This window comes from Tachysurus vachellii, chromosome 13 (assembly GCF_030014155.1).
Source record: "Tachysurus vachellii isolate PV-2020 chromosome 13, HZAU_Pvac_v1, whole genome shotgun sequence".
Classification (NCBI taxonomy): domain Eukaryota; kingdom Metazoa; phylum Chordata; class Actinopteri; order Siluriformes; family Bagridae; genus Tachysurus; species Tachysurus vachellii.
Genome location: NC_083472.1, coordinates 21,402,637 through 21,416,387, shown reverse-complemented (window position 1 = coordinate 21,416,387; position 13,751 = coordinate 21,402,637). Strand labels below are relative to the sequence as shown.

At 39.2% G+C, this 13,751-nt stretch overlaps 1 protein-coding gene across 9 annotated transcripts in view; it reads left to right on the top strand.

The window, feature by feature from the left end:
• The window catches only part of prom1a (prominin 1a), a 56,371-nt gene that overhangs the window by 18,064 nt on the left and 24,556 nt on the right, over window positions 1-13,751 (top strand). For 5 of the 9 annotated variants that reach the window (XM_060884597.1, XM_060884596.1, XM_060884602.1 and 2 more), the window contains exons 2-4: window positions 5,059-5,117; window positions 5,717-5,743; window positions 8,573-8,778. In XM_060884597.1, the coding sequence (XP_060740580.1) occupies window positions 5,059-5,117; window positions 5,717-5,743; window positions 8,573-8,778 (292 nt within the window). Of the gene's footprint in view, window positions 1-3,029; window positions 3,090-5,058; window positions 5,118-5,716; window positions 5,744-8,572; window positions 8,779-13,751 lie in introns of those variants that run through there. The other 4 variants (XM_060884598.1, XM_060884601.1, XM_060884603.1 and 1 more) reach the window with 2 other exon arrangements.

Here is a 13,751-nt window from a genome sequence, read left to right as displayed (position 1 = left end):
TCCTTCCAAAAAAAATCTCTAAACAAAAGAGTTCATCAGTGAATAACCTTTTTTTTCTTGGTTGAATCACACTACATATTGCATATTTTTGGTCCTTTTATTATTAGACTTGGATTATGCAGAGTGTCTGCTGTAAAAGTGAGCTGTTACTATAGAAACAGGGATATATTCGAACAGCCACATTGACACAGTAGAGACTCAGCTGGGGATGAAATCTCAGGTCTTTCAGAGCCGCTGCTATTGAAAATTCATCCACATCTTCTAAACTGTCCATTCTGCTTATGATCAAACCGCAGCTACTGCAGATCTTGTTTGGAACTGATTCTTGAGATGTAAATGAAAACTTTTGAAAACAATTACATTTTTTTACTTAGTAAATTTTAGCGGATGCGCTTAAAGGTTGCTGACTCACTGTCCTTGAGTGTGTAACGATGGAAAGATCGTTCACCTCCTTCCCTCGCTGATGAACTTTACTTTCCAATTTGACCCATTTTTTTCTCGTTTGCTGTTTTGTATTCTTAGTACATTCTTCAAATAAGCTCTGAATAATAAATAAGTAAGTCACAAGATATGGTACAGGGACTGTACAAATAATTACATATATTTATACATAACAGAATGAGTTTGTAAATTGAGAGAACATTAAGGTACAGTACATAAAACTGAAATAAATAGTCTAAAATAAATAGTGAAGAGACTTATGATTAATTCCTAGATTTAATTCTACATTTTAACGAGAGAACATAGGACTGTGTAAACGCAGGGGGTGATGTTCACATCTGTTAAAAATCTGTTGCTGAAGCTTGGGTATTGTTGTCAAATTATCATACAGTATAAAGATTTGTTTGCGCCTGAGAATTCTGTAAAGATTTAATAGTGATGTCTGGGTAGGGGGTTGCTTTTCCAATTATCTTGTCCAATGAACCTGAGAGACTCAGACACAGGTCACGCCTCCTCCTTTTTCAGGACTGACATACAGAGGCCACACATTTGCTTTCTGGGACTGACAGAGGACACGACTCCTTCTTTATTAGTACATACAGTTACAGAGGCCACACTTCCTACTTTACAGTGATACTGATAGACAGAAAGGCCAAACCTCCATCTTACTGAGAATGACACGGATGCCACACCTCCTTCACTGGTACTGATAGATATTGAGGCCACACCTCTTTCTTTTTTGACACATCCGGACACATTGACCACACCTCTTTCTTTATTAAGACCGACACATTTGCCACGCTTTCTTTTTTTTCCAGGACTGACATATACAGTAGAGAATTTTTTTCTATCTGGGATCGACAAAAGCCACACCTCTTTCTTTACTGGTACTGACAGATACAGAGGCCACAGACACCACACCTCCTTCTTTACTGGTACTGACTAATACAGAGACGTTTTCTTTACTGTGACTGACAAACAGAAGCCAATCTGCTTTATTGAGACTTTCAGACACAGTGACCACACCTCTGTATTCACTGTGACTGACAGATACAGGAAAGGTTTATGTTTATACTCCTACTAATCATCAATCTGTTCCATCAGTTAAGTGCAACATCAATGACAAGCTCATGATATTATGATAATATAATGAAATGCATTCAAGCCTCTACAGCTACACTGGGGAGATCGTGTAATGCACAATCCTCCTTATCTCTCCCCCTCATTTTTTTTCTTTCTTCCTTTGCATCCTGATAGCAGCAGTGTTAGTGAGAGATGACAGGCCTGCTGGGAAGATGTAGGGGGAAGGAGTAAGACAGGATGGATGAGCGCAATTATGAAGGAATGTGACTGAAATAAGGATAAGTTTGGAGTAATGAAACATAATGAAGAAGTTGAAACATGGTGCAGCTGCTCTGGATTAATTGAAAAGTTGTCTCGCTGTTCTAAAATGCTTCAAATAAAAATGGGTAGAAGAGGCGCAGACAGCGTCATGGTGCTGCATTAAGCCTAATGCTGATCCGTAGGGCTTAGTGGCACAACATGGCAGTGCTGTCGCATATTCTCATGCAGTTCTCTAGCACACATACCTGTCAAGTCACCTGCAAATCACTGTCATGGAGGTGTGCAGGATATCACAACCTTCTTCATAAAGCACACACACATACAGAGAGACAGAAATAGAGAGAGCATATTTTGACTTAATATATTTAATAAAAGTAATCCAACACATCATTCATTTCATTATTAACGAGACGATATTTAATCCATTATTAGTTTTAGATTATGTGCCATGTCCACCATACAAGCCCCAGTGAAAAGACCTGTTACTATAGCAACAATAATGTGTCAGAACGAGCACACTCCTAAACCTATGATTTGTTTGTCCTCTAGAACTTCTGCCAGAGCAGCACTAATAGAAAATGAATCCTCGCCTTTTGACCAATAAAAGCTAAGAATTCAATAGTGCTGTGGTAAAAGGTTAAAATATAATTACTGTATACTTGAAACCGGCTAGCCAGCAACTTTAGCTCATAGACCTCACTGATCAAAACATGGAACTGTTCCGAAGTGATTTAAGTTGGAGAGAAGATATCTGTGACGTATTTTAAACTCATGAGTAATACGCAGGAAAGAAGAGTGAACTGATTCTGTATTCGTTTGGAACATCACTGAAATTAGAATTTTCATTTTTTTTATACGTTTTGAATTGGTTTTCTGATGAAATTCACTGGTGTGAGTGCGTGAGTGAATGAGAGTGTGTGTGTGTCCTGCGATGGGTTGGCACTCCGTCCAGGGTGTATCCTGCCTTGATGCCCGATGGCGCCTGAAATGGGCACAGGCTCCCCGTGACCCGAGGAAGTTCGGATAAGCGGTAGAAGATGAATGAATGAATGAATGAATGAATGAAATTCACTGATTCTTCTATCACAGGAAAAAGACTTACAAATTCATCTGTACTGCGCTCAGTGTGTGAGTGTCCATCCTTCCTCTAAAAGCCTTGATATTCACGTCACCACTTTTTTATTCATGATGTAAAGAAGTTGCAATACCTTCCTGCAGGATTGAAGTTATTGCCTTGCATTTAGTTCATGTCACCTTGTAAAGACTGATGAAATGTGGCAACAGATCAACATCTTAGATTTAATGTGAGTAGTAATTATTGTGTTTTAATTATGAAACGATTAACAGCTTTTGTATGGAGAAAAAACATGTTTTTATGGATTCTGTCTTTAAGCAGAAAGAGATTTTTCTCGCTGAAATGTGTAGGCATGTGTAGTTATGAAGACGACCCCCCCCCCCCCATTTTCCATCAGTTCTGAAGTTGAATAATGAACTGAGAAAGAAAATAGAAGAGTAGGAGTACAAAACATGTGGCTGTCAGTATCACACTTGTTAGCAGCATTGTGCATTAGCATTTTTCCTCCCGCAGCACTTCAGTGTTTCAGCTGAAAAGTCCTGCATTGCACCAAATCGAGAGGAAACTGCTGTTGTTTATCTCTATATTTTCCACCCAGGTCCTTCTAGATATCTGTTCTTTTTTGTCGACAAACATCACTTTTTTTGTAGTATGCGTTTCACAAGGCGCATTCATTTCAAGCAATTTGGACCTTGATTTACAATCAGTGATAGAACATTACCATTCGTTGCCTTCGTGAAAGTGACATGACGTACAGCTAAGTATGGTATCCCATACTCAGAATTCTTCTCTGCATTTAACCGATCCAAAGTGCACACACACAGCAGTGAACACACACCCGGAGCAGTGGTCAAGGGCACCTCAGTCGTGGTATTGCCGGCTCAAGACTCGAACCCACAACCTTAGGGTTAGGGATTCATTGTTTATATCTCTGTCATGAAGATTAATTTAGAATAAGTTCCGATATACTATATTGAGCAAGCATCACTATATAACATCACTATATAACTGTATTTATCTCAGATTCCATGGATGACATGAACTACTGCACTGTACTATGTGGAATGACTGAGGGTCTTAGTATGACTGAGACCTTCCTATCTGACTAATCCCATCAACTCCTGCATAAAGTTTTTCTAACCTCAACCATTTCTACAAAAAGCTTGCCCGATCACATCGACACCCACAGAACCTTTGACCAATTAGATCTGTTCCCGCAGAAATTTTGACAAATCGGATCTGCTCCCAAGAATATTTCGACCAATTGTACAGTACCTGCTCCAGCAAAACGTTTAAATAATCACATTCACTACAGCTCCTGCAGTTTGACCAGTCCTGCCAGCTCCCACAAAAGGTTTAATCTGTCCTGTTTGCTCCCACAAAAAGTTACACCAATCTACTTTCATCAACCTGTGGCCACATGATCCCATCCTCTCTCACTATTCACATCTATTTGACCAAGTCTGTTTGATCCCACAGACAACTTGCCCAGTCCTAGTTGCTTCCAGAAAAAGTTGGATGAGCTCTATCTTCTTTCGCAAAATGTTTCCACCCATTTATGCAGAAAGTTTGACCAATCATATCTACACCCAGAGAATGTTTGACCAATTACTTTTCCTCTCCGAAGTTTTGATTTTCTCCTGCAGAAAGATTGAACTGTCCACAAATTTGTTGGTTCAATTTCAAACATATAAACATGATTTATATGACCAAACTATGACCAAAATAAATTATTTACTGAAATTGAATGAATGTTGTATACACCTCACAAGTGCAGAACCACACAAGCAACTTGCATTGCTCAATACACTCTCCCATGGTAATGAATATAACTTTACTTTGTCCCACAAGATCTATATCTGATATAGCCTGCTTCCACTTGTATGAAAGTAAAAACCTTTCACTCCTATCTCCTGCTTTGTGTCATGAATTCCCATGATGCTACTGCCAATATGTATAGTTACTGAGTTATCTGGCACCAAGCAATAACCTACTTTCTGCTTTCAGACGAAACAATTCCAAAACATTTTGACTTCACTGTAAGCCCCCATTTTCTAAATAAAAGTGTATCCTGCAGCTTCACATGGATTCCGCAGCTGTTAAAGCTGTTGAAACAGTCACAAAGCATCTGGCCAGCTCTCATTCTCTGTGAATCCTCTATGCATCAAAACAAACACTGTTCTCCCCTGTCATTGCAGATCTCGTCATCCAAGTGGCAAAAGACAAATTCGGAGCCATCAAGTCTGAGTACCAGAAGGTAAGTGCGTGTTTTATAGGTAGTTGAGCTAAGAGACTTTGTCTTGCCCATGTCAGCTCTTCGGCAGTCCATTAAATAATAGTAATATCCGAAGAGAGAGTTTTTCATCCCCGTTATACCAACTGTGCTGCAAGAGGTAATTGTTTTTTGGCAGGAAGCACAAGAAGGATCTATTAGTTGTTTCATTAGTAAGCATTCTCACCCCCTTGTAGCAGAGAGCCCTTGATTTAGAAAGAAACAGTGTGATTTGTCTGTACCTCTCCATTTTGTCTTGTCTTTACAAGCTGTAAGAGGTGCCACACGATTTCTCTGCAACCATGTTCACTCATTTTCTTTGATTATATACCCATTGCCTTGGAACACTTAAGAATGGGGAGTTCTATATATTACAAATTCTCTTGAACCTAGTGTGCAGATTTAATTAGATTTTATTTAGATTCAAATAAATTGCTGGCACAGTATTACAACTTGATCCTGGTTCTTAAGTGCTTTGTTTGCCTGTTATCTACCTGTTGCTTTTTTCTGACCATCTTTTGTGCTCTTTTTCCCGTTTTCTTTTTGCTTTTTCTGCATGCTTCTCATCATCTGGCTATCCCCAGCCAGAGAACATTGTTCTGACACTGCAGGTAAAGTGTGCACTGAAGCCAGCACTCTTATCACCCATCAGTTGTCCTTTATCACCCTGCACCCTGATATTAGAATACCACTTTTCTTCCTTAAACTACACCATTTGCTTGTAGCTCACTGATTTTTCCCTCTTATGACCTTTTCTTTTCTGTATATATTGAAGCATGAATATATGCTGTTGTGTCACAAATGTGGTGATGTCTAGATAGTACAGCTGTGTAGTTAACTTTTTTTTATCCTTCTCTCAACTTATCCCAGAGATACATTGACCTTGTCTGCACAATCTTGCCGATACTTTAACTATAGAAGTTCTGTAGAAGTTCTGACCGTGTCTGCCCTCTCCCAGTCATACTCTGACCATGCTTGACCACACTTACTTATATGGCCACTATTCGGCTAACAGTTACCAGACCTAAAAGTTACCTGACACCAATATTTATGCTTTAAGCCTGCCATTCCATATTTATCCCCCCTATGCTGTTATAATAACCTCCTTTTTTCAGAGAAGGCTTTTCACTAGATATTGTACTATTGCTGTGGGGATTTGCCAATTCAGCCACAAGACTGCTGTCTGACTAGGAGACCTGGGGTACAATTGGCACTCCAGCCCATCTTTATGCTGTTCACTTGGTTGAGGTCAGGGTGCTATGAAGGCCACTGAAGTTCTTCCTTTCTAACCTTTGCTAACCATGGAGCTTGCTTTGTGCACAAGGGTATTTTCATGCTGGAACATGTTTAGGATACTTCCATTGCCAGTTCCAGTAAAGGGATTACTGCGCCACCACTGGTGTGATGGTCAGGTAACCACAAGTCTTTTGGCCATATAGTGAGTGCTGATTGTACCTGGTGGTCTGTGAAACTACAATTTGGTCTGCTAAAAGTGCTACCATATCAGTTTGTGCCTGCACCAGCCAGTATTCTCAGGTACTATGATTTTAATGTTTAAGTTCAAAGCACTTGTTGTCATATGCACTGTGAGGAAAACAAGTTTCCCTGTGCAATGAAAATCTTTTTTTGCTATCCACAGTGAATGCCAAGACACATGCAACATACACATATATACACACAAACATAATAAATGCAAATGCCTGCTTAAGCAGAGACTCCTACTGTACCAAGCTCTCCCATTTCCACAGAACCGTATCTTTCCTTCCCTGCTGATACTCAAACTGTGCTCTCCCACTCCTTAACATTTCTGTGTGTATGCTGCCTCCATACAGAATTACTGAATGCTTTTCAGCTCCCACAGAAAGCGTGACTAATCTCACCCACTCCTGTGGTTATTATTTTTGTTTGTACCCACCTTTTAATATTTTCTAATGAATTTAGTTAGATATGGTTTTTCTACATATAACTGAACTAATTATTTAAACCACAATGTCCCTGATTAGAATAAAGCAGTAAATGAAGAAGATTGAATGCACAAAGTAAGCACACTGCACAGTGCCGTGCTTTTGCACAGTGCTTTTGAATTCGTCTTGAGTCCTGTGGCATCCCGGTCCTAATGCATTATATCCCAAACATGTCCATAGACTCTCTACGTCTATGAATCCTTTAAATGGAACAATTAACCATTTAACATTAATTTCTTTAGCCAAAGTCACTTGAACCAAATGTTTAGGTAATCATCGAGATCACAGGATTTCCATGTCTGTAAACCTTTTGTGAGAAAGCGTATGCTATTTTTAGCACAGCCATTCTAATACCGCAACCTAAAAAAAGTCCACGTCTTATTCAGTTACAGGGAATTTCAGAGGTAATGGTACAATCCTTCACTGAGTTTGTTCAGTACTTCTCTTGGTAATTCTCACCAGTTAACCTCATAACTGAACTCAAGCCTGGTAATGCTAATGAGAACTGAAGACTGTCGCTTGTGGTCTTCCAAACATTGATGGATAGTCTCTCTTGTTCATTACAGTGATGTATGTCTGTGAGTCAGGGCTTAAAACATCCATTTGCTATGAATTCATTTACTACACCTTGGCCTATGAGAAGTGAATGTCTGTCGAACATTAATCTAGTTTTACATTCCCATAAAATAGTCAGACCAAGAAACCTGTCTGGAGCCTGGCGAGCTTCCATCAGCTTGTTCACGCTGTATGGCTAAGCAGCTAGCTCTTGTCATTTAAATTTAATTAATTATCATACTGCTATTACATTTCACATGTTGAGAGAACTCTTTTCTAGCTTCCAATATATTTTATTTTGTTTTTTAAAATAAGGGTGTGTAGTTTTCAAACTAGGATTAGAAAGTAGTTTTCAAGAGTGTAGTTTTCGTACTCGGCGTGAAGATGGCTGGAGATGAGCTGGATCTTTTTATAATTCAATAAGACGGAAGAACTTAAACACAGAGACCCATAAGAAGATTATTCTAAAATAATATCAGATGTCTCTTGTTGGTGTGTATCATGTTTCCTGTTATATGAGTAACCTTTCCTGTTCCTTTCATTAGTTCTTATCACTAGCTTTAAAGGGACATTTAGCTTTTGACAGCTGTAGTGAAAGGCTACTGTGACTGACAATAAAGGTACATGGACATGATCATGGAACTGAATTTTTCTAAAAAAAAAAAAAAAAAAAAAAAAAATCAACAATGTTCTCATCAATTAAATGTCTGTCAAATCAACCTCACATTGGGATTTTTACAATAACAAAACCAATGGCTATTCAGACGCAGGATAATTTTTAGCCATAGCCGTCTTTACATCTGTCAACTTTTAAAAGTCTCGAATGTCTTTTGACATCTCCTGACAACTTAAAGAGAATGTTTTCTGTTTATATCCTGGTCATAACTTGGTCAACATGGAGAATAATGTTACATTGTGCAGGTGAGTTACTATGAGCTGGGCTTTGTGGTGTGTGCGGTCATGGGGATTCTCTTCATCGTGCTCGTGCCGCTGATCGGATTGCTCTTCTGCATGTGCCGCTGCTGCGATAACTGTGGAGGAGAGATGCACCAGAGACAAAGGAAAAATGCAGACTGTCAGAGAGGATTGCTTACCACGCTCTTGCTCACCACCACCTTCATCATCACGTAAGTGTTAAGAGTGTGTAAGTATGTGATTATCCTTGCAACTGTACACTAACGAATAGCTGTTAAATCACAGTGACAGTTACTTAATCAAGATCAGTTCAATGTGCAATATCTTCTGCAGTATACAGTATAACAAAGGACAATATACTGTATGGTAGATGGACACCTAATCATCACACTTGTATGTGTCTATTCCAGAACTATTGCCATTAACCTAGATTTTGTTTTTCTTTGCTCTTAATAATTTCCACTCTTCTGGGAAGGCTGTTCAATAGATTTTGGAGCCTGGCTGCTGGGAAATGTGATCATTCATTCACAAGAGCATTAGTGAGCTCAGCCACTCATTTAGAGTTCCTGTTCATTGTAGACGTGATCAGTGGTTGAGGTCAGGGCTCTCTGCAGTCCACTAGAGTTTTTTCTCTACACCCTTGGCAGATCATGTCTTCATTGTATTTGGAGACATTGTTATACTCAAAAATGTAATAGCACATCACACAAAGACATCCTCTTATTATTTGCTTTGGCTGTATGCAAAAGCTGTGGTTTTGTAAAAAACAATTTTATACTCATGTCAATGACCTGCCTCTGCTCCAAACACTTACTCACTTACCTACCTTCTACCTACCCCAAATTTACAGTAAATAAAGTTACCCAACTTCCCACTTACCCTCCCATTCACTGTGCTACCTATCTAGCCACTCGCCCAGCTCTCTGTATACCTGCCTACCAACGAACCTACCCACATAGCTACCTAAAATAGTTTACATGTCAAGCACACATTCTATTTTTATCACCTCAATGTATGATCTCATGACCACAAAATTGTGCACCTAAACCTAACAGCAAGTAAAGCTGTTCAATACAGCATTGAAATGCTATATGTTCTATTAAATTAAATCACCTATACCGAATGTTGTCAGAGAACTAATGCTGTTGCATTACTATTATAACATTCATTTCTTAAAAAGTTTGAACAACAATGTTCAAAACCACTACAGTGTTGATGTTTCATAATGGTGGCAGTGTTTCACTTGCCATAGCAACAAGCACACTTCCATGCTCTGACATGAGTTATCCGTTCCTGATGAACAGCTTTATGGCACTACAACTGAGCTCGAGATTGAAAGAACCATTTCTACTGATCCCGATTTTCAGTACATTAATAGTGTAGCCCTTAAGGCTGGACACACAGAGGCCTTGAGGGCGACAGCAGGAAACTGAACGTGATGTTCTTTATGGCTCTATTTGGTTGCGTCTTTATTAGAGATTCCATAGCCAAGTCTTGGCTGCTTGGCGATCAGGGGCTCAGTCACCTCACACATATTAAATCTCCAGGGCCAGGAGGCACCACGGCACAGCGGTTCTAATGAAGCTATTACAGTGACGGGGACAGAGAGGCAACCCGGAGTGGGCTAAATTACACGGAGTGAAAAAAAGACTTGACAACGGTGAAAGAATGTCAAGTACCTGCTGGTCTTTCAGTAGCTTGACTGAAAATGCTACAGCACGATCACTCTGAAGCTCAAAAGGCCATTGTTGACAGTGCAGTTCAGTCATGGATGAGCTCTTAGCTTCAAGAAGCTACAGGAATACGATCACTTACTGACATGCAGTGAATCGAGAGGTGCTTTAGAGGGTTAGAACATGAGGTTTAAACCATGTGTTGCAGTGTAAAAAAAATGTTGCTGGATGTTTAGTTTGCTGAACAATGCTCATCATTCTTAGTGTCTGTCTATTGTGTCCATTACTCCCAACGGGTGTCCTTTCATCTGGGCTGTGCTCTCGTTTTTATACTCTATTAGCAGCAGTAACGGCAGGAGAACTTCCCTTTTTTCTCTTTTTTTCTTAATAAAAAAATAGCAGGAAACAGTTATACAACTGAATAAATCATAATATGATCCAAATAGAACGCAGACATGACTGTTCAGTGCTTGCAAAACAAAAGTCACATTCCTCACGGATGCTGTCATCTACAAGAGAAGAGATGTGATAGAGTAATGATCAGAGGCTTCAGGCAAGGCTGATTTTATTTTTAGCATTTTTTAACCGATGTGACATCAAATATAAGAAATTAGGTCCATGAGCGACATTCTGCATGGTTCAGTTGTGTTTGTGATCTGATATTTCTCTACATAAAATCTGCATTTTTCAGGCTGAAAAAAATCAGACATCCATTAGCTAGCATTGTCCAGTGATGTGCAATGGCCTTTGCTCGGAATTATATAAGGATATTCTAGCACTTGTGAATTACAGACGTGAAGGAGAGAAATAACCATATGACCAGAATGTTGTGTCCTCATTTTCTGAATGGAAAAGAGAAACGATTGTCTTACACTTCAGTTCCCAGGCTGCCATGGCCTACTTTCTCTCCTCACACAAGGGCAAGGGTGCTGGGGTAATTTGGAAACTGGAGTGAAACATTAATGCTTGCAGGATCAGACAGAACACAACAAAAAATCATGTGACTGTTTTTTAAAAAAAAAAAACAGTCACACTCTTCACAAAAAGAGTGAAGAGTGAAGCGACTTTATCAGGAGGCACAATCTTTTTTGAAAAGCACACCTAATCCACTCCTAACCTTCAGTATTTAGCGAAAGATGTCAAATTAGCCAAGGACATTTCTTTTGATTTTATTGCAAATCAAGTTTTCGATATTTAAGTATGCTCCTGGGTGGGACTGAAATGAAGATTTAACAAAGAGCTTACAACTATTAACAACAGATGCCATCGTATTTAATACGATGGCATCTGTTGTTAATAGTTGTAAGCTCTTTGTTAAATCTTCATTTCAGTCCCACCCAGGAGCATACTTAAATATCGAAAACTTGATTTGCAATAAAATCAAAAGAAATGTCCTTGGCTAATTTGACATCTTTCGCTAAATACTGAAGGTTAGGAGTGGATTAGGTGTGCTTTTCAAAAAAGATTGTGCCTCCTGATAAAGTCGCTTCACTCTTCACTTTCCGTGCATCTCCACATCCCATCACAGTGACTGTCTTTGTCTCGATCAGACTCTGGACTGTTTTGCCAGAGAACTCTGCTCAAATTTCATCTCTGCAGCTCAGGCCAGAGCAAAGTCAGCGAGTGGATGTGGAATAGAGTCGTTGTTGGGTGAAACCAAACCTGGTGGGTCAGCCCATGTTTAGAAAGGCATTTAATGGGGTTCTCACCCCCACTGGAGCTCAAACAACCCCCAGTGAGGCAGCTAGGAACGTAGCGGGAACGTAGGGGGAATACAGCAGGGCATTGTGTATCAGAAACACAAGCCTCAGGCCCACCAACCACACTCCACATTTTCCTGTGCAATGTACCAACACAAATGAAGCAGCATGTGTTGCATCCTGGTGAGATAACTCAGAGGCACATGTGAGTGTAAATGACAAATAACATTGAAACTTGAAGGGTTTAATTATTAAAGCTTGTGATTCCCGATACATCTTCCGTCTAGTACTTATCAAATGTTTAGTCTTTGTTCCATGCCTTTTTTTTACTAAAAGCTAACCAATGCTATAAAAAATAAAGGGCTAAAACGAGCTAGAAAACAGTTCACCATTCTGATATATCCTAACATTAGCTAGCTTGCTAGTTAGCTAGCTAGATTAAGCCCAAAGTTTATCAATCAGACTTGGCTAAGAAAACTACAAAAGTCGTATGCATACTGATGGAGAGTAGCTAAGCAAACTACTTGTATAGCAAATTTTTTTAGATTAAAAAGAAAACGCGTTGTGCCTAAAAAACCTGCCACATCTTTATTTTTCAATATTTCCTACGCTAGAAGACTAACAACTGAATTGAAAACATGATATAGAACAAACATGACTACTGTTTTTCACAGTATGACATCTAGCCTAATGGTAGAAGCTTGCTAGTATAAATTATATAATACTTCGATATACCTTTTAAAAAAAGCTATCATTTAGATAATTAATGGCTAGCTAGAGTGCTAGCGACTCGGGTGAGTGCAAAATCTGTTGTTTAGAAAGAGAAAACTGTTTAATTTAGTAAAATTGACAACAAACAAAGAGTCAAGTCTCCTTGCAAGAAATGACCCTTAAGCATACGAGCGCAAGGTCTAAAATGATTAGCCTGAAATTTAAATGCTTGAATACACACACTGCACAATTCCCTCCAGGCTTCACACCAAGTGTGTTCAATTTCAGATTTGATGTTCTTTTGCTATGTAATGCCCACTTCAGACAGAATTAGCTAATGTCTAAAAATGACAGCGAATATTTCTTCTCCTGCCCTGGCAACATTGTCGTAATAAGGTGTCGAATCTTGTTTGCACATTTATTTTGGAACTGTCGCATCTGGGTGGCGGTGTTTTTCCAAAATGGCTTCTGGCAGAAAATTAATCTCGAGTTTCTCTGCTTGAATTGTGAGCTCTTTTCCTTGAGCGGGTGCTTTTCTTCACGTGTTGGCTTTTCTATCGAATTGTCTCAGAGACTCTCATCATCTTTAGTTCTGCTTTGTTCCCACTGTATCTCTGATCTCCTGACCCATCTGGCCAGCATATTTACTGAAAAGGAAGGAGGGCAAACATTAAGAGGGAGAGAGGGAGAATAACAAAGCCTCTTTGTGGTTAGGAGTTCAGCTTTGAGGTTCAGAGGGAGGATGGGGAAACAGGAATCATCTTCTCTGGACTTTCAAACTTTTGTCTTGTCCTGTTCCTTTGTGTCATACTTCAAGGCAAAACAAATGCTAATATGCTAAATCATACTGCATTAGTCACAATACAATATTTTTAACTGGTTGTATTGGAGCTTCATGTGTGTCAGTGTGGAGGAAAAATCCATTTGGAGTCACCATAGCTATGTTTTTCTGCCAATAATATGTCTCTGCTTTGAGAAAACAAATATTTTCGACTAATACGACGACGTGGAATTGTTTATATTTTGGCTACTCTCTAACCTCGTTTAACATTCATTCATTCATTCATTCATTTTCTACCACTTATCCGAACTACCTCGGGT